The sequence below is a fragment of the Bos mutus genome, chromosome 9, assembly GCF_027580195.1.
Source record: "Bos mutus isolate GX-2022 chromosome 9, NWIPB_WYAK_1.1, whole genome shotgun sequence".
Taxonomy (NCBI): Eukaryota; Metazoa; Chordata; class Mammalia; order Artiodactyla; family Bovidae; genus Bos; species Bos mutus.
The window spans coordinates 67,304,199-67,328,101 of NC_091625.1; the positions used below are offsets into that span (position 1 = coordinate 67,304,199).

Genomic DNA, 23,903 nt, shown 5'->3' on the forward strand with positions numbered 1-23,903 from the left:
AAACTTTTCCCCATGTAGAAAAGTTGTAAGAATCATACAATAAATATCCATATACTTAGCCTCTAGATTCTAAAATTAGTATCTCTCTGTATATGCTTTACCATACTTTTGTCCATTCATATGTAAGTATCCATCTTTATACTTTGATCTGTTGCACACTTTGTGCCAAGCACTTCATCATGAATATCATAAATTAAGTTTAATATTGGTTTACTTTTTCATGGTAGAAGTTACACACAGTAAAATGCACAAGTGAGTGCAACATTCATTCATCAGTTTTAACACAGAGTTTTAAAATATATATATATATCTGTATAATACAAACTTAAGAATATTACCATAAGCCCAGAGATTTCTTTTATGCTTTTTCCTAGCCTATCCCCTTAACTCAGCCATTTTTTAAATTCTGTTTTATTTTCACAATATATTTGCCTGTTCTAAAAGATCACATAAATGAATAACAACATATGAACTGTTTTGTAAACTGTTTTGTCTTTTATTTGGCATAATGCTTTTGGGATTCATCTTGTGGCATATATCAATAGTTTGATCCTTTTTAATGCTGAATAATATTCCATTGTATACCACAGTTTCTGTATGAATTCTCCCATGGATGGAAACGTGAGTTGTTTTTCTATTTGGCTATTATGATGAAAGCTTTTATGGGCATTCTTGTATAGGGCTTTTCATGGTCATATATCATCATTTCTCCTGAGTATTTTCTTAGGAGTGGGGTTTGGGGGTCATGAGGAAGATCTAGGTTTAGATTTACTTAAAAAGGCCTGTTTTCTAAACAACAATGGAGTGGAATTCCAGTTGAACCCCAAAACATTTAAACATTTGGTACTGTCAGTCATTTAAATAATGTACTGCTTAATGTAAAGCAGAAGAGCCTTACTGATTTGTGTGTCCATTTATTGTGATCCCTCCACCCACCATTGCTTTGCTCTAATTGTCATGTCTTACATTGTCCCTCCCATAGGGTCGCAAAGAATGTGATACAACTGCACAACTGAGCATGCACATATGCAACATTACAATTTTTCTTAACATTAATATATATATTTAAATAAGTTGGGAGAAATCTGTTAAATTATATTCAAGTTTAGTTATTTGAGTCTGACATTTTTTGCTGATCTCATGTAATGATTTTTTATTCTAGATATTGCATTTTTCAGTTTTAGAATGTATATTTGGTATTTTTGTAGTTTCTAGTGACTTTATTTTTTATTATAAGCATTTGTGTGTGTATGTCTGTGATCATAAAAGAATGAAAGCTGATTAAAATTGTATACTGATTTCAACATCTGGTTGATATCAGTGTTGTTTTCCATTCACTGCTTTTCTTCTAAGTATGGGTGGCATTTTGTTTCGTTTTATGTCCATCTAATATCTCTTTTACACAATTGCATTCTGAATGTTATAAACAGTCCTTGGTAGAAAATTCTGGATTCTGTTATGTTCTTTTGAAGAACAGTCATCAGTCTTTTAGTTTTGTGTTATATTAGTTACTTATCTGGACTCTATCTCCAAACTTTTGGCATGCCTATGGAATACAGCAACTATAATCACTTATTCTAATCATTTGTTCATTTATTCCCAACCAGTGAACTTGGAGCCTGCCTAAGGCATATATGTATATCTGGTATTGATAAGAGACTTGGGAAAAATTTATACGCATATTTTGAGGTTCTTGTGGCTTTCTTTTTTCTAGTATTTCTTCCTCACTTTATAGCAGCTGTAATTGTCCTTAGTTCTGTTTCTGGTTCTTCAAGACAGTAAAGTTAAAAAAAGACAGTGAAATGTGGATTTGAGTTTTAGTCACCTTGCATGCGCAGTCTGAGACATCCATTATCTTCCTTCTAAGCATATACATCCCTCCTGGTTTACTTATCTATTTTGTGTTGCTCTTCAGTGTCTTCAAGTATGAAATTTTAAAACATGTATTTTGTTTAGAATTCATAGCTGTTATCTGTGAACAGTTTAATAGTAGCTACTCCACGATTAGGCTTCCCTTGTAGCTTAGCAGTAAAGAATCCGTCTGTAATGCAGGAGATGCAGGTTTCATCCCTGGGTCTAGAAGATCCCCTGGAGAAGGATATGGCAACCCACTCCAGAATTCTTGCCTGGAAAATCCCATGGACAGAGGAACCTGGCAGGCTACTGTCTGAGGGGTTGCAAAAGAGTCAGACAGTGAGTGACACAACAGTAACAACTCCACATTAATAAAGTAGAATCTCTATATGCAGGTTTTAAAGATGTCTCTGCCATTTGAAACCAAAATGTGGGATTTTAAGTCAGATCATCAAGATCATACAAAATTCCATGAATATAGCACAGTGTTTGAGCAAGCAAATGTAATCTAAAAACATTCAAATAAAAACAGTGAAAATTTGGCACATTTATAACTGCTTACCATATGATAGCAGAATTTCTATTTTTCACATTACATAAACTTAGCCTTTTTCTAGATTATTTACTAAATGTATATATTACAGAACAGAGTATGTTTTTTATTCTCTGGTGTACATATTCTAATCTCTAATGAAATATAAAGCATAGTGAAAATAAATATTATTTGTTTTCTGTTTAGACTTGGTTTTTAAAGCTACAAATCCATCTAAATTTACGTAGTCTAGATACTATTCAGAAGAAAAATGTCAGTCATAATTGTGTGGGTAATGATGACTGGCTTTTATGTCATTAACATTACATGACCTCAATTCAATTGAGGTTGTAAGTCGATACTCTATAAAGGTTCACCATCTACTTGTAGTTCATTTACACTTGAAATGTTTATATAATCTTTAAGTAACCCATATTGCATATAGCAGTAAATATTACTCTGCTGCTTTTGAATGGAAATAAATAGGTACAGTCTAACAGATTTAACTTATAATGAAGTGGGCTGCATTCTATAATATGACCTGCTGAAGATTCAATAAAAGCTCAGATATCGACTGACTCTTCAAATTGGTCATTAGCAACTAACTGGGGACTTTCCTTGACCAGTACACTTTACTGATTTTTAAAAATAAACAACAAAGTAACTAATAAAATTTCAAAAGGCCACTGTTCCTTGACCACAAAGCAAGGCAAGTAAATTATGAAGAGGTTAATTTCAAGTACATGATCAATAAGTGTAACAGAAACAAATCAATGGAAAGAACTGAAAGATAGTAAACGTAAATTTTATTGACGTCTTTAGTTTATGATTGGAAAACTCTGAAACAACAAAGGGGTGGAGGCTGGATAAGTTATTTCTTTTAATAAGTATGTAAATTGATAAGCTCTGCTGAGAACCAGGTTTTGGCTCTTCTTTAAGCCCCAATGAGAATTAGCCTTCTGAGTGAAAGAGCTAAATTCAAATCTTAGTTATTGGTCTTGCTAATTCATAACGGTGCGTATTGTTTGTCTTCTTTGAGCTGCATTTCCTTCACTTATAAAGTGGGACTAATAAAAAGTACACATGGGGTTAGCGGGGATTAAATCATATTATTTAAGGAATATGAAATAGCTTCTTAATCAATGTTACGTCTATACCCATAATCCTTTCATAACCATGTAATTTTGCTCACATTTATATATTTAATATGTGAGAAATTTAGGATATAATTCAGTTCTATATTTTGGAACATAACAATATATAGAAAAATAATTTTCACCAGTCATCTTCTCCTTTTGTCTTCCTCCCATGATTCCTCAGATCTGAAAAACTCCAGGCCTAACCAACTCCAATTAAGCCCCACAGTTCAGTTCAGTCACTCAGTCATGTCTGACTCTTTGTGACCCCATGGACTGCAGCACGCCAGGCCTCCCTGTCCATCACCAACTCCCAGAGTTTACTCAAAGTCATGTCCATTGAGTCAGTGATGCCATCCAGCCATCTCATTGTCTGTCTTCCCCTTCTCCTCCTGCCTTCAGTCTTTCCCAGCATTAGGGTCTTTTCAAATGAGTCAGTTCTTCGCATCAGGTGGCCAAAGTATTGGAGTTTCAGCTTCAGCATTAGTCCCACAGGGCTTGCACCAAAGCAGGGCATGGAGAGTCTCACCCATACCTTCAAAATGGAATCCAAACTCAGGGTCAAGGTCAGGACTAGTCAGAAGTGAGGGAGACAAATATCACAAAGTGAAACTGACAGTATTCTGGGGGAATTTTAGAGGTATTGGCTCCTGCCTGAGAAGAATTGTATGTAAATAAAGTTGTTTTGTTTGTAGAAGCTTGCTGTTCAGTTGCTCAGTCGTGTCCAACTCTTTGAGACCCCATGGACTGAAACACACCAGGCTTCCCTGTTCTTCAGTATCTCCTGGAGTTTGCTCAAACGCATGTGCATTGAGTTGGTGATGCCATCCAACCATCTTGTCGTCTGCCCTCCCCTTCTCTTCCTGCCTTCAATCTTTTCCAGCATCAGGGTCTTTTCCAATGACTCAGTTCTTTGCATCGGGTGGCCAAAGTATTGGAGCTTCAGTCTCAGCATTAAGTCCCTCCAATGAATATTCAGGATTGATTTCCTTTAGGCTTGACTGGTTTGATCTCCTTACTGTCCACATTACTCTTAAGAGTCTCCTCCAGCACCACAGTTTGAAAGCATCAGTTCTTTGGTGCTCAGCCCTGTTTATGGTCCAGCTCTCACATCCATACACATGACTACTGGAATAACCATAGCTTTGACTATACAGATCTCTGTTGGCAAAGTAATGTCTCTGCTTTTTAATATGCTGTCTAGGTTTGTCATAACTTATATAGACATAATATAATCTACACATAATCTAATAGATTAGAACAGTTACAAACTCAGTCCTCTGTCAATCACTCAGCATCCACGTAAGCTTTCAGAATAAAGTCTATACTCATATAATATTCCCTCTGCCTGGCATGTTTGTTCTTTTCCCTTCATTTTCTATACCAAATACATTTCTATTTTTTCTCCAAGATACAGTTCAGGATCACTTCCCACAGTAAGCCCATCTTAATGGTATTTTCATTCTCAAATCTTTTTTTTTTTTTCATTCTCAAATCTTTTATGGTATCTGGTGTAGTGTGTGCTCAACATATATTTTATAAAATAATAATTGTACAGCTAGATGCAAAACTGGAGTAGGAAATGGCAACCCTCTCCAGTATTCTTGCCTAGGGAATCCCATGGACAGAGGAGCCTGGCAGGCTACAGTCCATGCAATCGCAAATGAGTCAGACATGACTGAGCGACTAAAGTAAAATAAACAGATGCAAAATAGCGATGAAAGACAGAAGAGAAACCTTGTTTATTTAATCACATATTATTTACTAGCATAGAGAATTTAGTGTATAAAGGTAGATAGAGTATGTTCTGGGATGAGCTAATTATTTTAAAAATTGTAACCTGACAACTTTCACAAAACAGCTGAAATGCAGGATGGAAATTTCAGTAAGACTTGTGCCAATAACATGAGCAGACTTTTTAAAAGTGTGTTTTAGAGACAGGACTTTCTAATTAAGTAGTAGAGGTTAAAAATTAAGAAGATAGTTTTAGAATTCATACTTAAGACCCAGGGAAAAAAATGCTAGTTTGATAACACATGCTATTTATGTAGTATACTCAATTAAGTCAGATATTAATTATCACTGATTATTCTATTTTCATTTAATGCTTTGGAAAGCATCCTATCTTAATTTCATTTTAAAATGCAATAAAATCATCCCACACACCTTCATTTGTTCATCTTTTTCAGGTTTATTCCCTGCTGTCCTGAATCTTGCTTCCAGTGCCCTCATCACCACAAATGCAACATGTGGAGAGAAAGGACCCGAAATGTATTGCAAATTGGTAGAGCATGTTCCCGGGCAGCCAGTGAGGAACCCTCAGTGTCGGATCTGCAATCAAAACAGCAGCAATCCATACCGTATGTATTTAGGATTAACTTGTATGGAATTGGGTGGAAGATATCACTGAGAATGTTGAGGCCAAAGTGCATTAAAGTGAAAGGGCTTGTCTTCTCAATTTCTAGATCCTTTCTTCTACTGTGAGCTTTACAGCCCTTCTCTGTCTCTTGACAAGCATTAGAATTCCCTATGTGTAGTGGGTATGGTGCTTGTGGAGAGTTTTCTAGCTGAAGACCTGTTGCAGTCATTGACTTTACTGCCTGCAGAAAAGTATGTGAGGGTGTGGTTATTAATAAAGGCTTTAGTAGGTCAGTAGTCACTATGTCCAGGTACTGTACTAGGAATACAGAAGGAATAAGATGTGGTCTCTGGCTCAGTTGAAGAAGTGGCAAGAAGCAGCTTATTGCTGTAGAGTGTGGTAGGCATCAAGGAAAGAATGAGCATAGGGGCTTCAGGGAGAAGGAGAAGAGTCACGGATGATTCGGTCCCGGTATAGCTGGAGGCTTGCCGGAAGGGCATCTGAACTGAGACCCAAGGGCAAATATGAGCTGAGAATGTAAAGAGACAGAGGGAAGAGGAGGAACGCCAGGAGGAGGGGCTCAGAATAAAATAGAAAACATACTTGCTGGGAGAACTACAAGTAGTTAGAAATGGCTGCAAATGAAAGTGTCAGAGGGCTGGAACCAGTCTGTGTGCTTAAATACCACAGGAATAGTGTTTTAAGGAGAAGTGTCATACAAAGGCCTCTTGGTTGGCCTCTAGAAACCACACTAATATCTAAGACTCATTCATGCATTTATTCAGCAAGCGTTTGAAGACAGGCTCCTGGTAATGCATTGTTCTGAAGCAGAGTGTTGACTCATACATAGCCCTTGACTTAAAGACATAAGAAGGGCAATAGGGGAGACAGAAAAGTAAACTGAGTGCGAAGGGAACACCTAAGGACTCCTGGGGGAAAAATGACCCATATGCTTAGAAAATAAGGGTTAGTAAGTTGAAAAGGGGGAAATATATATATATATATATATATATATATATATATATATATATAAATAATACAGAAATTTGAAGACAGGAAACAGCATGATATATTCAGAGAACTATAAGAAATTAGGTTCACTAAGTAAAGCATTTATATGGATAAAGGGAAAATAGTGTGAGATAATTCTAGACATGGGAGTTGATTTGTAGACCTATATTGAGAAATCATCAAATATTGGAGATATTAGTGCAGTGAATACTTACTATCAGTGAGGCAAACTACAATAGAGATACAGTTTCACAATTATATTATTTTAAAAATTAGTTTTCCCTCTCTTTTGTTTTAAAGTTGAGATGCTTATAAAGTGAAAAAGCTTTTTTCTCAGAATTTATATTTTTTAACTTGAAAGAAAGCTGGGAGGTACCCTGCATTCTTTCTTGGAGCTGGTTAAAGGGAATATTGCATAGTCCTGTCTCTATTATACAGTTTAGAGATGCTGAAAACTTTAATATTGTTATGTTTGAAGAACTAGGACTTTTGTGAATATGAAGCTGGTCTTATATATCGCAGAATGTTTTTAAGAAACAGTTAAGAAACCAAAGATGCCAAGCTTCAGAAACCTTTCTTACCTTTTAAATGACTCTCATTATTTTCTCAGATGTAGATTGTTATTGGTGTAGGAGGGGAAATATTAGAACACATCCTATCTATTTGCTATTCTTGTATAGAATAGTATGGGCCAAAGCTGAGGTCAGAGTAAGGGGAAACATCAGGACAAGAAAATTGAGGTAAAGGCTAGAAAATAAATAAATTGATGGACTATGAATTGTAGGTTCATTAGGGAAGAAGATGAAGCTTCATGGGAAGAAGGTGCAAGAATCGGTGGCCTTGATTTCATTGAATGTGAGAAAGCCTGGAGACATGAAATGATTGGGAGGGGATAATAGGGGTGGTTGAGGGTTTTTGAGGATGGGTCGGGCAGAGAGAGAGTTAAAGTTTGTAAAATCATATATATGTGTATTTGTATGTGTGCATATATACATGTATGTGTATATATGTAGGACTATCTATACATGTATGTATATAAATATAAGTATTTATAGTTCCTATCTATAAGTACAATGTCAGGATAAACAGCATTTGGGTATAAAAGGCAATTTAACAAATATTCAAGGGAGTAAATTCAGGTCTATACCTTAGGGTACATGTCATCAATGATACAGAATTTTGAAGAAAGAAAACATCAGTGGGACCTGAGGTAGCAAAAGAGTTCCAAGAAGGTTGACAGACTCAGAAAGGGTTTAAAAACTTGAATTACCTGTGATTAGAGGGAAAGGCATTCCAGAAAAGGAGAAACTGAAGGAAATGTGTATACAGATACAGATGGAAGGAAGGTACAAAGATTCAGGTAGACCATAATTGAGTAGACGTTTTGTTAGGAAAATGAGTGAGATGTATTCACCAAGTTAAGTCCTTGAGTGAATGTCACTCTGCTCTTCAGAGTTCCATATTCAGGATCTCTTGTTTCTCAGTGGAAGACATCTATATTTTGGCAAGACAAAGAGTGAATAAGTGTTTTAGCAAAGCAAGACAAATATGAGTTACATTTCCCATTTCCCATTTTATTTACTTGTGGTAAGTTTTTAAAACTTATCACAGCCTAAATTTATTTCATGTGATTAATTTTGAATGAAATGTAATGCTTCATTACATTTCAAAATAATGTTTTTGGAATCAGAAATTTAGAAAGAATACTAGCCCACAAGAATTAAAAAAAATAGCAGTAATCCACATGGATATAGTTTAGTAAAAGTTGGAGCAACAGATGATAAAATTCCACAAATTGACTGAACAGCTAGAATGAATCTGGAAGGTCTGTACTTAATTACCACACAAAGAAAGGGAAATTTGAACCTCCTGGCTATTAATGGATTGTGCTTTCCAATTAAAATAGCAGTTTGAGTTTTACTTCATCAACGATTCCCTTGCCAATTTTCAGTTGCAGTTAGCCTTTGGATTGACTTGAGTAACTATGAGAATGTTATAAGTTTCTATCTCTTTTTAAATGAGGGAAATATGCCAACAATTAATCAGTACTTGCAAATTAATTATGATTAAACTTTCATAATAGGGATTATGGTTAATTGTTGATTCATCTCCCAGTCTTCCTTTTCATGACTAATTTTCATATCAATTTAACCTGAGGTGGTAGATTTCAAAATTTCCAATTAGATAGCTCCTCTCACAATTACCTACAAGCCACAAGTGCGGTTTGGAAATGTGATTGTGTGCGTATTTTTCTATCACATGTTAAACCCACAATCTGGAAAGAAGGTTCTGGAGGATGTTTAAGGAACATATGCTGTGATATTTATTTTTCTTCAGAAGCAATGGAGTAATATTTCATTTATGGTTCTGATTTCTAATGTGCCGATTTCAGCACCCACTCATACCACCATTTGATATTTGGTTATCTTCAGCTATTTGTTGTTATTATAAAGACCTAACACTTTCCCTGTCTTCAGCAGAATAAGTTAACTAGTGCTAAATTATTAAACTTATTCAGCAATTTTGCTTTTCATTAATGAGATAAGGTCTCTCATCTCAGTGGACTGCTGTTATAATAAGAAGTGGTAGAAAACAAAGTCCATCAAGCTGTTCATTTGAATTAAATAATTTACCAATATAAATAGATTATTTTTGTCTTGTCCTGTAAACTCATATTACCATAAGTAAATCAAAGATAAAAACCTTTTACTTTCAGTTAAAGAATTTATAGCAGACTACGTTAATAAAATTAATGTATAATAAAACTGTTCGCAGTCTGAAATTGGCAAATTTAATAAATATTCTGTTTTTATAAACTTTTTGAAAGATGATTTTATTTTATTTTACCCTCAGATTTCTTTTGCATTGAGGCCTGATTGGTTTTTATTTTAAAAATTTTTATTAAATATAATTTATCTCCAGTAAAGATTCAGAATCCTGCATATTTTGAACATATATATAATTCATTCTATGTATATGCTCCAATATTTCCTGGAGAATTCAGTGGACAAAGGAGCCTGGTGAGCTACAGTCCTTGGGGTTACAAAGAGTCAGATACAACTAAATGACTTTCACTTTTTGCATATACATAATAGTGGTTAGAATATTAATGACTATAATGTTCTTCTGGTAGCTCTGTGAGTTGAGAGTTCCCATCCAAAATATTTTTACTGGTCCATGGCAAAATTGTTGTTTTTAAACATCCTCCATTTTATGAAACAGGTGATGATATCTTAAATAGCAGTAGTAGCAACACTAGTCTGGATGCTACTATTACTTGGAGAAATAAAGAGCTGTAACTCCGATTCGAGTTATACCACAAATTGTGATGTAACTCCACAATTGGTATATATTTTGGAGTCATATCAATTCCACAAATCTCTTTCACATATATATATATTTTTTTACTTTTTCTGAAAGTTAAGATTTTGGGAACTTGTACCATGAATAGAGTTTTATTATCCTCACTTCAATAATGACACAGTTTAAGTGACTTGTCCATGGGCAGTTAAATGCTAAATGGTGGATCCAGGTGGACTATCCAGTTTCTCATTCTCCAGAGCTTCATGGTTCAAATCTCACATGCTTTCATCACCAGTATCTTTAAAACACCTGGCTATATTACTGCATTATGTCCACAGATTGAGTCCATGATTGTTCCTCATAGTAATATGGTTTGTTCATTATTTGAAATATTCCTTCAATTTGCAAAAAAAGATTATGTTCTAATAAAAGAATATTCTTAAGCCATTCATTTGAGACAGCCTTCCAAAGGATTAGTGTTATAAAAGTTCTCAGGACTGATGCTCCAAATAATTAATCCACATTTACCAGAGAGCAGCAAGGAAGCTAACCTCTTCCCTGTTTACATTTCTGCACGCAAATAGGCTGACTTCCAAGTGCAATGTTAGGGAGTTAACTCTTACTGCAGCCCTGGGAATAGAAATACGAACATCCTCAACAGCCTTTCACTCCTGCCATCCTCACCTATTCCTGAGCTGGGTCGGATTAGGAGCAGAACTTGTATTACTTGGGAAATAAGTAGCACAGATACAGACAAGAACGAATGACTGTAAACCAAACAGGAACAAGAATTTTGGCATTCCAGAGGCAGTGGTTGCTGTTGCAAGATGCATGGAACTAAGTGGGAGAAGACAAGGAATCCGTGAGTTTTGAGGATTATAAGAAGGAAGGAACTGTAAGAAAGGACTGTCAAGGGAGGTGGCAACAGTTATCCACACCTCCTCTTTTCTGTCTCCAGTCTTGCTTTAATTCTCACAATGGGTCCCGTTCTCATCTATTTGGAGTAAAGGCAAGGGAAGACCCATGCTTTATCGGTAGGATGGAGGTTCATGTGCCATCCTATCCTTGTCTTTATTGTCCAGAACCCCACTGTTAGTGATTATGGGGATGAATGGGTACCATCCTGAATGGGAGATTCGGAGTATCTTTCATTTTATTTTTAAATAATGGTTTAAATACAAAGTTGGCAGATTGAGGACTGACTGCAAAAAACCTCATAGGATGGATTTGACAGCATTTTATATTAAAACCAGATACATATTGAATTGCCCAAGTCTTGGTAATAATGTGTGTGTCAGAAGGGCAAATCTTCAAGTACCTTTCAACCACAATTCAGGATTTTATGTTTCTGTTCACAAAGTTGATGGCATACTAGAGCCAGCTCAAACAGTAGAGTTTTTGCTTCTGTGAATGACTGACACATCAATTAGATTTCAATATTATTTTTCACACTTAATTTCTGTAGTTATCTTTAAAGTTGCCCATTTTAGTTGATAGCCAGAGTGCTGAACAGCATCTTCTCATATAGTTTAACTGTTTAACCATTTCATACTACTTTGCAGAGTGCTGTGAAAAAAGTCTACATTAAGCCAGTTCTTTTAGAGATACAAATTGCTCTCTGTTTCTATTATTTTAATGTTTGACATTCATATGGTTATGGTTTTAATTTCGTTTTGCTTTTTGCTTGTTAAAACAGCTATAAATTCTTTATATGATCTTTTCTTCTTTTATATGTTGCTGCTGATTCAATAGAGAGGCACCCGATTACAAATGCTATTGATGGCAAGAATACTTGGTGGCAGAGTCCCAGTATTAAGAATGGAATTGAATACCATTATGTTACAATTACGCTGGATTTACAGCAGGTATAGTGCCTCTTTTTATTTATTGATTTTATCATTTTCTTCTTTGAAATTGTATTTGCATTTACTATTTTGTATACTTACTAATTCTTGGGTGAAAGGATACTCTTTTATTACCCTCCATTATTTTCTTGACACAGTGACAAAAGGACTTATTCATTTAGTATATTGTTATTTAAAAATATTTGGCATTTATTTTCTAAAGCACATTAAAATGAATTCACATGAGGAATTTAAAACTGAATTAGGAGCTGACTAATTAACCCTCTAACTAATGAGGATTAATGATAAGAATATTGATCAACAAAATTTTACAAAAGTTTAAATTTTATTTTTGTTGGTCACACCACATGTCTTGTAGAATCTTAGTTCCCCAACCAGCGATGAAACCTGCACCCTCAGCAATGGAAGTGTGGAGTCCTAACCACTGGACCACCAGGGAATTCTCATGTTTTAACTTTTAAAATAATAGAGTGCTACTACTCTGTTCATGGTGTGTATACTAAAAGGTTCTTGAATAACAAGGCTCTTGAGTAAATTGCCTCTCATTACTGAGAGTTAAACAAGCTGTGGCAGTTGATTCTTAAACTTGGGCCAGTAAATGAGGTAACAAGCGTTGTAGATGTATAAAAGTTGATGTTAGAATTTGTGTGTTTGTGGCACACAGGTCTAGGTGCCTTCTATGCTTAATTTCTTTCTCCTTTCTGTTCACCATATTCAGCTCAGGTCGAAATGTTTAGTCAAGAATAACCATACGCCCAAATTATCTAGGGTTGCAAATAGGATGGAATCTGGAAGAATGTTCCTATATTTTACTGTTATTCCAAATACAAATTTTCTTTGATTGACTGAAGGCTGAGACTGGAAATATTGAGCCTAGATGACTTCTTTAAGTCAGCCTATTCCTCCCTCACTCTCTGCAGTCAGCACAGGAAAGACTCTCAGCCAGTCCTCCCTGACACTGGACGCAGAGCAGCAGAGGAGTTTGGGGTTAATGGAGATGTAGTTAAAATAGCTGATGACAGACACTGTACACTGTAGAGGTTGTGTTTTCATGTGTGGTCACAGTGGAGGAATGCACCAGCCATTGGGATTTAGTTACATTCTCAGGAGGCCAGATGGGCATTAGGCATCTCCCTAATGGATGCTCTTTGTCATCAACGGGAGTACAAACTGTCCCCCTTAGGTTCAGGACCGATTATGGCCAGGGTCCCCAGATTCAAGAATTGCAAAGAGCTATTTGGTGGGCCTCATGGCAGACACTCTTTCCACCTATCTGGAACTCATTTTGACCTGAGCAGCAGGGTAGTGGCAGGGACTCAGTACAGTAGCAATTGCCCACAGGTGTGGATTTATTTCTACTCATCATGTTAAGTTGCTTCAGTTGTATCAGACTCTGCAACCCCATGGACTGTAGCCTGCCACGCTTCTCTATCCTTGGGATTCTCCAGGCAAGAATAAGGGAGTGGGTTGCCATGCCCTCCTCAAGGGGATCTTCTTGCATTGCAGGTGGGTTCTTTGCCTCTAGCACCATCTGGGAAGCCCTTACTCATTTTCTACTCATATGGGCAACTGAATAGCAGCTTCGAGTTAATAGTATTTGTCAGGAAGTCTCATAGTACAATCAGGGAAGGCAGGCAAACTATTACACTGATGAATTATGCTTCAGTGAAATCTTGTACATGAATTCCCTTAAAATCCTAGCCTCAAAACAGACTTCATCTCTCTCTGGATAAAGACAGGCTCGTCCTTTGCCAGTCACAGCAGTCGTCCCCTGTCGTATGGTCACTCAAAGTTGCCGTCTAACTTTCCAGTCAGGAATGAGGCTGCTGTCTATTGTCTTGGGTCATCTCCTGGGATAGAGAATCAATAAATAGTGATGTTTCATTGCTCAGGTTTACTCTCCACCTATGCTTTTAGATCACACATGGAGCAAGACACTCAACTATTAATATAATTTGGTCAAATCATGTATACTATTTTTTGAGCTCAACCACAGTAATGTTAACAGGCAGAGCTCATTTGATTGTGATTCATTTTATTGTGTTTCACAGGCATTTCATTTTTTTTTTCTTTTTTTAAAAACTGGAGGATTGTGACAACTCTGTGGCCAACAAATCTCTTGGCACCATTTTCCCAACTGTATCTGTTCACCTCATGTCTCTGTGTCATATTTTGGTAATTCTTTCAGTATTCCAAACTTTTCCATTATCATTATATTTGATATGTAATCTGTGATCGGTGAGCTTTGATGTTGCTATTACAACTGTTTTTTTGGATGAGTAGAAAATGAGTAAGGGTTTCCCAGATGGCCCTAGTGGTAAGGAACCCACCTGCAGTGAGCTTGTTTAGAGGCGTCCTGCACAGGGTGGTTGGGTGATGCCAGATCTTGTATTCAACTGGTTTCCTTTGTGTGAGTTCTCACTCTTTGATACTCCGTAGGGTTAGTTCTCTGGTAGTCTAGGGTCTTGGAGTCAGTGCTCCCACTCCAAAGGCTCAGGGCTTGATCTCACAAAGGATTTTTTTCTCACTCTTGCAACGTGATTGTAAGAGTCAGCTGTGGCCTTCCTCTGCATCATCTTCATTCTGTGACTCAGGTGGAGGAAGAAATACCCTTGCACCCCTGGCTTGTGCCAAGTTAAGACTGCAGCCCTGATGATGAGACTTCTCATTCAATGTCCTTTCCTCCATTCCATTTCCCCAAATGTGGCTGCTTGTAGAGGTGCTTACAACGTGGCTGACGCTCTGCCCAAGCCATACATGGAGGCCTGGGCTCTGGTACCCTAGGGCAGAGGATATGAAGGCAAAGGAAGCCAGCAGCCTTCCTTCCGTGGGACTCACCCTAGGTAAGGTGGCCACAGCAGGGATGCTCGTTACCCCAGAGGCAGAGGGTACGACAGAGCACATGACACAGTGGCAAGGGGCGTTGTGTTCCAGGTGCCAAAGCCACAGCTCCCCAAAGATGCCAACCTGGTGATGCAAGTAGGGGGAGAAACCTCTTCACCCAGACCTCGTGAGATGAGCCGGGTCAGGTGGAGGGGGCGGACCAGCAAGGTCTATTACAACTTTTTGGGGTCCATGAACCATGGTTGTATATAAGAAGATGAATTTAGTAACTGTTGCATGTGTTCTGACTGCTCACTAATCAGTCATTTCCTCATCTCTCTTCCTCTCTTTGGGCCTTTCTATTGCCTGAGACATAAAACATTGAAATTACTAACCCTGCAGTTAATAACCTTGCAATAGCTTCTGAGTGTTCAAATGAAAGGAACAGTTGCATATCTCTCACTTTGTAATCAAAAGCTAGAATTAAATAAGCTTAATGAGAAAGGCATGTCAAAAGCCAAGATAGGCAGAAGGCTAGTCCTCTTGCAACAGTTAGTCAAGTTTTGAATGCAAAGGATAAGTTTTTAAAGGAAACTAAAAGTGCCACTGCAATGAATACACAAATGATTAGGAAGCAAGGTAGCATTATTGCTGACCTGTGAACATTTTATTGATCTTGACAGATCAAACTAGCTATGCTGCTAAGTCACTTCAGTCGTGTCCGACTCTGTGCGACCCCATGGACTGCAGCCCACCAGGCTCCTCCGTCCATGGGATTTTCCAGGCAAGAGTACTGGAGTGGGGTGCCATTGCCTGGAACCTCAACAAATCTCAGGCACTCAGGAACACACTATCTTTACAATATTCTGACACTCACTAGCATATTCTGACACTCACTAGCATATTCCAGAACTCATACTGCTCTGATTCTCCCCACACTGACACACATTTACATACCTCTGTCACTAAACCCACATGAGCAGTCACTAGAACTTCATACATTACCCTGCCTCTTCTTTATAGGGCGTCCTGGTGGCTCAGATGGTAAAGAATCTGCCTTCTATGTGGGAGACCAGCCTTCCCTTAAGCCAAAGCCTAATCCAGAGCTAGGCCCTCAATTCAGTTCAGTCACTCAGTCGCGTCTGACTCTTTGCAACCACATGAATTGCAGCACGCCAGGCCTCCCTGTTCATCACCAACTCCCGGATTTTACCCAAACTCATGTCCATCGAGTCAGTGATGCCATCCAGCCATCTCATCCTCTGTCGTCCCCTTCTCCTCGTGCCCCCAAACTCTCCCAGCATCAGGGTCTTTTCCAATGAGTCAACTCTTCACATGAGGTGGCCAAAGTACTGGAGTTTCAGCTTCAGCATCAGTCCTTCCAATAAACTCCCAGGACTGATCTCCTTTAGGATGGACTGGTTGGATCTCCTTGCAGTCCCAGGGACTCTCAAGAGTCTTCTCCAACACTGCCCTAGCTCTGTTCAATTGTACAGAGGCTGAGAGAAGTGAGGAAGCTGCAGAACAAAGCTGTGAAGCCAGTAGAGAATGATTTATGAGGTTTAAAGAAAGAAGGCATATCCATAACATGTAAGTGTCAGGTAAAGCAGCAAATGCTGATATAGATGAGATGCAAGCTGCAGCAAGTTATGCAGAGGATAATCATGAAAATAGGGGCAACAGATTTTCAATAGTCTTCTATTGGAAGAAAATGCCATCTAGGACTTTTATAGCTAGAGACAAGAAGTCAATACATGGCTTTAAAATCTTTAAAGGACAGGCTGGCTTTCTCTTAGCCTGTAAGGGCTAATGTAGCCAGTGACTTGAAGGTAAGGCCAATGCCCATTTACCATTCCAGAAATCCCAGGGCCCATGTGAATCGTGTTTAATCTATTAATACTATGCCTGTGCTCTATAAATGGAACAACAAAGCCTAGATGATTGCAAGCTGTTTTCAAGGTGGTTAACTGAATATTTTAAGCCTACTGTTGAGAACTATTGCTAGAAAAAAAAAGATTCTTTCATAATATTACTGCTCATTGACAACACATCTAGTCACCCAAGAGCTCTGATAGACATGTACAGTAAGATTTATGTGGTTTTCATGCTTGCTAACACAAGATCCATTATGCAGTCCATGGATCAAGGAATCATTTCAACTTCTATGTATTATTATTTAAGAAATATCTTTTGTAAGACTATAGCTGTCATAGATAGTGATTCTTCTGATGTATCAGGGCAAAATAAATTGAAAATTTTGGAAAGGATTCAACATGTTAGATGGCAGCAAGAAATTAGTGATGCATAGGAAGAGCTCAAAATATCAACATTGATAGGAGTTTGGAAGAAGTTGATTTTAACCCTAATGGATGACTTGGAGCAGTTCAAGACTTTACTAGAGAAAGTAACTACAGATGAGGTGGAAATAGCAAGAGAACTGGAATTAGAAATGGAGCTTCAGATGTGATTGAATTCCTGCAACCTCATGATTAACAGATGGGGAGTTGCTTTTTATGGATGACCAAGGAAACTGGTTCCCTGACATGGAATCTACTCCTGGTGACAATGTTGTAAGGAGTGTTGACATGACAAAAGAAGGAATTAGAATATTACATATCTTAGTTGACAAAGTAGCAGCAGTGTTTGAAAGGATTGCCTCCAGTTTTGAAAGCATTTGGGTGACATGCTATCAAATAGCATTGCATGCTACAGAGAAATTGTTCATGAAAGGAAGAGTAAATCAATGCAGCAGTGTTGTCTTATTTTAAGAAATTGCCACAACCACCCCAACCTTCAGCAACCACTACCTTGATATTCAGCAGCCATTAACTTCCAATCGAGACTCAATACCAGCAAAAAGATGGTGACTCACTGAAGGATCAGATATATTTAGCATTTTTTTAGCAATAAAGTATTTTAAAATTGAGATATGGTTTGTTTTTTTTTTAGACACAGTATTGTTGCTCACTTAATAGGCTTCAATATAGTGTAAACTTTTATATGCACTAGGAAACCAAAAAAATTCATATGACTCACTTCATTGAAATATTCACCTTATTGCAGTGGTCTGGAATTGAACCTGCAGCATCTCCAAAGTATGCCTGTATTTGTTATTAAAAAGAGTAGCATTTTTTCCTTGTAATTTATAACTGAATGATGCAGTCACAAGTTTTTACTAAATCATTTTTATTCAATATACTGACCATTATTAATTTGACAGGTCAAAGTGTGCATCTGAAAACCCATTTTTTCAACAAAGTTATTTCAATTTTCCCATTTTCTTTGCATCTCCCCTCATACATTCCCACATGGTATCTCAAGAGGTATTGTGGACTTGTTTTCCTATTCTTTCATTTATCTCTTTCGTTTAATGGCCTTAAGTTGAGCGAATACTCAGACATCTTTTATGGTTCAGTCTTCATAACAAGTGGCAGAAATATGTTTATAAGATCGATTTACCTGTCTGAAATACACCTGGTGGAAGTGGTATAGAGATGTGTCCTCATATGGTCTCATAACCCCAGATGGCACCCACCCATGTCCTTATTCACTTCAGCCCTTCTTACCGCCTGTAAATCAACTCATCATGTGTTCAAGAGAAGGGGAAAGCAATTTACAAAATAAAATACATCCTTATTTCTGCTTGTCTCAAGGTTTTAATTTAGGCAATGATTTAATGATATAAAAAGCTAAACAGGTTTTGTTACCAGATGTTATACGGGAATTCCACAGACAGGAAAGGGCTTTAGACCTCTTGTTTGGCGTCAGGCTTTGAGTAACAAACTGAATAGGTTCTTAGAACCTATTCAATTAAGGAGCAAAGCTGCAGGAAGGCATATTATAATGCATTGGCAACATAGAAAATGTGGACATCTTTATTACTTCATTTGTTTCTCACAATTAGCCTATAAGGTAGCTAGTATTATTATCCCTTTTAATAGTTGAAGAATGCTGAGACTTTAAAAAGTTAAGTGACTTGGCCTTTTAATAAAGTCTGTTACAGGTAGGACTGGAATTTCATCCTGAGTTGTCTGAATTCGGACTCCAAACTATGCCAGTATTTACTAAATTGGCATCTGAAGACCTAATTTAGGGAAAATTTTTGATATATAGTGTCAAGGGGTCCATACATTGTTTGGGTTCAAGAAATACCAGATTATCCTCTCAGTTATATGGGAAAGTACAGCCAACATCTCTTTTGTCATAAAACATCTCATTTTCTACTACACTTCAGCATGTCTTCAAAATAGCATAACTTCAGTCTTTTTCACCTACAGCATGAAGGATTAAGAGGTTATTCATCATTATATGGCTATTATTCAGCTGGGAGACAAGGGCATCAGTTTTATAATGAATAGGTAAATATCACTAAATGTTTATTTGCCATTGATTCGGCAAGAGGTTTGACCATTTATTAGTTCTCCTTTTTATTTTGAAATGCATGAATTTCAACAAGGGCCAGTTTTTTGGGTTTTTTTTTGTCATTGATATATAGTTGGCTTCTCTATGAAATACTTTTAATAAATTGCTATTTTAAATAGCAGTCACCACTACATTTCCTTGATTGCATCATTACAGATTATACTGGGGAATTTCTCTGGTATTTTAACATTCAAGGTAAGTATTAGAAAAAAAATATAATACTTACTGAGAAGAAAGTAGGTACTTATTTTACAAATTTAGGTTTTTATTATTATGGAATTATTAATTTTTCCCAATTCTACTATTTACTCACATCATATATTGAGCAAATAATTTAATCATGCTGGTACCCCGAGTTCTAGATTAGCAAAATAAATATTATAACATCATGGCAAGAAATTGAAATAAGGATAATAGCAATGTAACAACTAAATTCCATCTGACAATTACAGTTATTGTAAACAACCTAGTATCAGCATAAACTTGAAAAAAAAATCCCCAGTATAATGGCAAAGATTAATAAGATGTCTATCCAACCAGATTTTCACTATAATATGTGTTAGAATATCTGATCTCATTTTGTTTCTTTTTAAAATCTGGCCAGTTTCTTAGATCTGCCCTTTGGTTTGTTTAGGAAGAGAGTTGATTGGCAAGTAGGTTAAAACACAGAGGGGCAGCTTTTTAAAAGACCTTTAAAAACCAGATTCATATTCATTCCTATATAATCCAGGTATGCCACAGAATTAGTTATGTGGGAATCTCCATTATTTCAATAAGTAATTCCCTTCTCTTCCTGATTTATCCCCCAAAACTAAAAATACATTTGTCAAGAAAAATTGTCTTCCAACTGCAGAGGTCAACTCTATATCTTATTGACCTGAATATTTTATTCATTGACCTTATAGAACCATATATAGTGAGACTGGTTAACAGTTTAAAAAGACAGCTATGCTTTAGAGGAGATTGAATTAATATTTCTATATAAATATTACTATAGTTTTGAAATCTGTGTGAATAGTATGCTGTTGTTGTTTAGTCACTCAGTCATGTCTGACTCTTTTGCGACCCCATGACTGTGGCCTACCAGGCTTCACTGTCCATGGGATTTCCCAGACAGTAACACTGGAGTGGGTTGCCATTTCCTTCTCCAGGGCATCTTCCTGACTCAGGGATTGAACCCATGTCTCCTGCACTGGCATTCAGATTCTTTACCACAGAACCAACAGGGACTCTTGTGAATTACATAGAACCATTTTTTCTTGAACTGTTAATGTAATTAATCCCTTATGTAATAATAAAGCATGAAAAGCATAGGATAGGTACAGTTAACAGGTAGAAACGGGTTGTAAATGATATTCGTGCATTTAATATCCCTTTATATAAATTAAAGGGCTTCTTAGATGGCTCAGTGGTAAAGAATCTTCCTACCAGTGCAAGAGATGGAGGAGAAGCGAGTTCAATCCCTGGGCTGAGAAGATCTCCTGAAGTAGGAAATGGCAACCCACTCCAGTATTCTGGCCTGGAAAATTCCATGGACAGAGGAACCTGGCAGGCTACAGTCCACGGGATCTCAAAGAGGCAGGCGTGACTGAGCATACACACATCTATAAATAAGGAAGACACACATGTGATATATTAAAAAGTCAGGCAAGATTTACATAGTCCCGTTTGAATATGATTCTCTTCAACAAAGTCTATTTGATCTGTCTCTTGGAGACCTGCTAGATTGCACATTCTTGAGGACAGCGTTCACAGACTGTTTCTACCCCTCATGGCACTCAGCATCTGTCAGGAATTCAGCAGATGTGATGAAAGTATGGTTCATGATTGCTCTTCAAATCACTGAATTTTTTTCTTGGTATTATTTGTGTCACTGCTAAATTGATGAATATATAACTATAGTGGAGATTATAATCTACACATTCAAAATTTCCTATATGACACGTCTTGTTTAGTATAGCAGAATATAATTAAATTCACAGTTCCTTACTTTAGTGTTTTTTTAAGATCATTGATTCATGTCACAAGTAGGATATGTGGTTAATTAGAAAGCCTATTCTCTCTCTAAATAAATTTGTGCTAACCTGTTAATCACTGCTTTCCTGTGTAGCTCAGTTGGTAAAGCATCTCCCTGCAATGTGGGAGACCTGGGTTCAATTCCTGGGTTGGGAAGTTCCCCTGGAGAGGAAATGGCAACCCACTCCAGTATTCTTGCCTGGAGAATCCCATGGACAGAGGAGCCTGGCAGGCTACCGTTCATGGGATCACAGGAGTCAGACACGACGTAGTGCTATATTTCTTTTCGTTCTTTTAAATCTCTAATAAAGGTGACTACCAGCTTTACTGTTTTATGCAGAACATTAGTTCTGGTTGTCTCCCCTTCACTTTACTTTCAACACTGCACTCACATTGATCTTAGCACAAAATCAGATCAGATCTTACAAAATCAGATCAGATCACTCCTTTCACAAAAGCTTTAATGGTACTTGATGGAAAAAGCACAATTACCCACATGGATTTATAGGCTCTTTACCTTACCTGCTTTCATCTCTGGTCTCAATCTCCCCTTTCCAGTTACTCCACTGGCTACTTTACTGGCTCTTGAAATCCTTTGCACTTGCTGTTTCTTCTATCTGGAATAATTTTCCTCTATTTTCATATAGTCTGTTTCCCTATTTCCTTTGGATTTTTACTCAAATATCCTGTTCTTTGCAGGAATTTCCTTGATAATCTGACTTAAACTTGCAAACCCCTCCCTACTTACTAACTCATTTCCCTGCTTTATTTTTCTGCATAAAATTCATGGCTATCTTGTTCATTTGCTCAGTCATGTCCAACTCTTTATGACCCAAGGACTGCAGCACGTCAGGCTTCCCTTTCCTTCACTGTCTCCCAGAGTCTGCTCAAACTCATGTCCATTGAGTCGGTGCTGCCATCCAACCATCTCATCCTCTGTTGCCCCCTTCTCCTCTTGCCCTCAATCTTTCCCAGCATTAGGATCTTTTCCAGTTGGTCGGTTCTTCACATCAAGTGGCCAAAGTATTGGAGCCTCAGCTTTCAATGAATATCCAGCATTGATTTCCTTTAGGATTGACTGGTTTGATCTCCTTGCTGTCCAAGGAACTCTCAAGAGTCTTCTCCAGCACCACAGTTTGTAAGCATCAATTCTTTGGTACTCAGCGTTCTTTGTGGTCTAATGCTTAATCTGTACATGACTACTAGAAAAACCATATCTTTGACTATATGTACCTTTGTTGGCAAGGTGCTGTCTCAGCTTTTTAATACACCCTCTTGTTTTGTCATAGCTTTTCTTCCAAGGAGCAAGCATCTTTTAGTTTAGTGGCTGCAGTCACCATCCACAGTGATTTTGGAGCCCAGTAAAATAAAATATGCCACTGTTTCTACTTTTTCCCTATGTATTTGCTATGAAATAATGGCTATCTAACTTACTAACTTGGCTGCCTAACTTACTGCATATTTTTTTTATAGCTTTTCCTCAACTTATGAGATCGCATTCCAATAAACCAATAACAAATTGAAAATATTATAGGCTGAAAATGCATTTAACACACCTAACTTACCAAACATCATAGCTCAGCTGAGCCTGCCTTAAACATGCTCAGAACACACACTGAAAAAATCACCTAACACAGGCATTCCTTATAATAAAGTGTTAAATATTTCACCAGTAATTTATTGAATGCTGTACTGAAAATGAAGAACAGAATGGTTGTGTGCGTTCAGAGTGTGGTTACTAAGTGTATCAGTTTCTTACTCTCCTGATCCTGTGACTGACTTGTGACTTGCTGTTCATGGCCCTGTTCAGCATCATAAGAGAGCATCATTCCACTTATCTCAAGGCTGGAAAAGTTCCAAATCCAAAGTCTGAAGTGAAGCATAGTAAGTCTAGGACCATCTGTATTTATGTTGAATGTTGTTTATCTCGCCTTTTAAAATTTTCATGAGAGTGGAGATACTTTTTTCTTTTTTGTTTTTGAATTGCCACATTCTAAACCCTTGGAGTAGTACTCAACATATAAGAGATATTCTATATATTTATATTATATTTTATAGATTTATATTAAATGACTAAATGATTGAATGAATAAACAGTTAAAACATCAACTCATAGTGTAAGAATTTTATTAAAGCTGATACTTGAAGAAATATTCTCACTGTGTTTCTTATGATAAAACATGCTGTGCATTTTTAAATGTATGCTTTTTCCTTTAAGTCTCAGGTTAAACAGCATGAAGTAAGTTTTCTTACTAATCCTTTTACTAAACATGTTCTAAATTTCAGTCATATTTGCCATAATCTGTGTGACTTTACCACATTTATAGCTTTATTTGGGTAAAGCAGATTTTAATTTTTAATAAATTTTAAGTCTTCCTTTGTAACACAGAAGTCTAGAACTGTAATTTTTTAATTGATATTTTAAAATTTTCTAGTGGAAAAATGTATATAAGGGGGAAAATGCCATCAGAGTGCTGTTTAAACAAGATTCTAGACAAAGGATATTTTGTGTTTTGATGTAAATAGCTAATAAATTCTTGCAACATCATGAAACTGTAAATTTTTTGGAGATGCAGGTCCTC

At 36.9% G+C, this 23,903-nt stretch overlaps 1 protein-coding gene across 1 annotated transcript in view; it reads left to right on the plus strand.

Annotated features, from left to right (window-relative positions):
• LAMA2 (laminin subunit alpha 2) overlaps window positions 1-23,903 on the plus strand; it is a 707,066-nt gene that overhangs the window by 156,328 nt on the left and 526,835 nt on the right. The window contains exons 2-3 of the mRNA XM_070376649.1: window positions 5,712-5,882; window positions 11,948-12,060. Of these exons, the coding sequence (XP_070232750.1) occupies window positions 5,712-5,882; window positions 11,948-12,060 (284 nt within the window). The remainder of the gene's footprint in view (window positions 1-5,711; window positions 5,883-11,947; window positions 12,061-23,903) is intronic.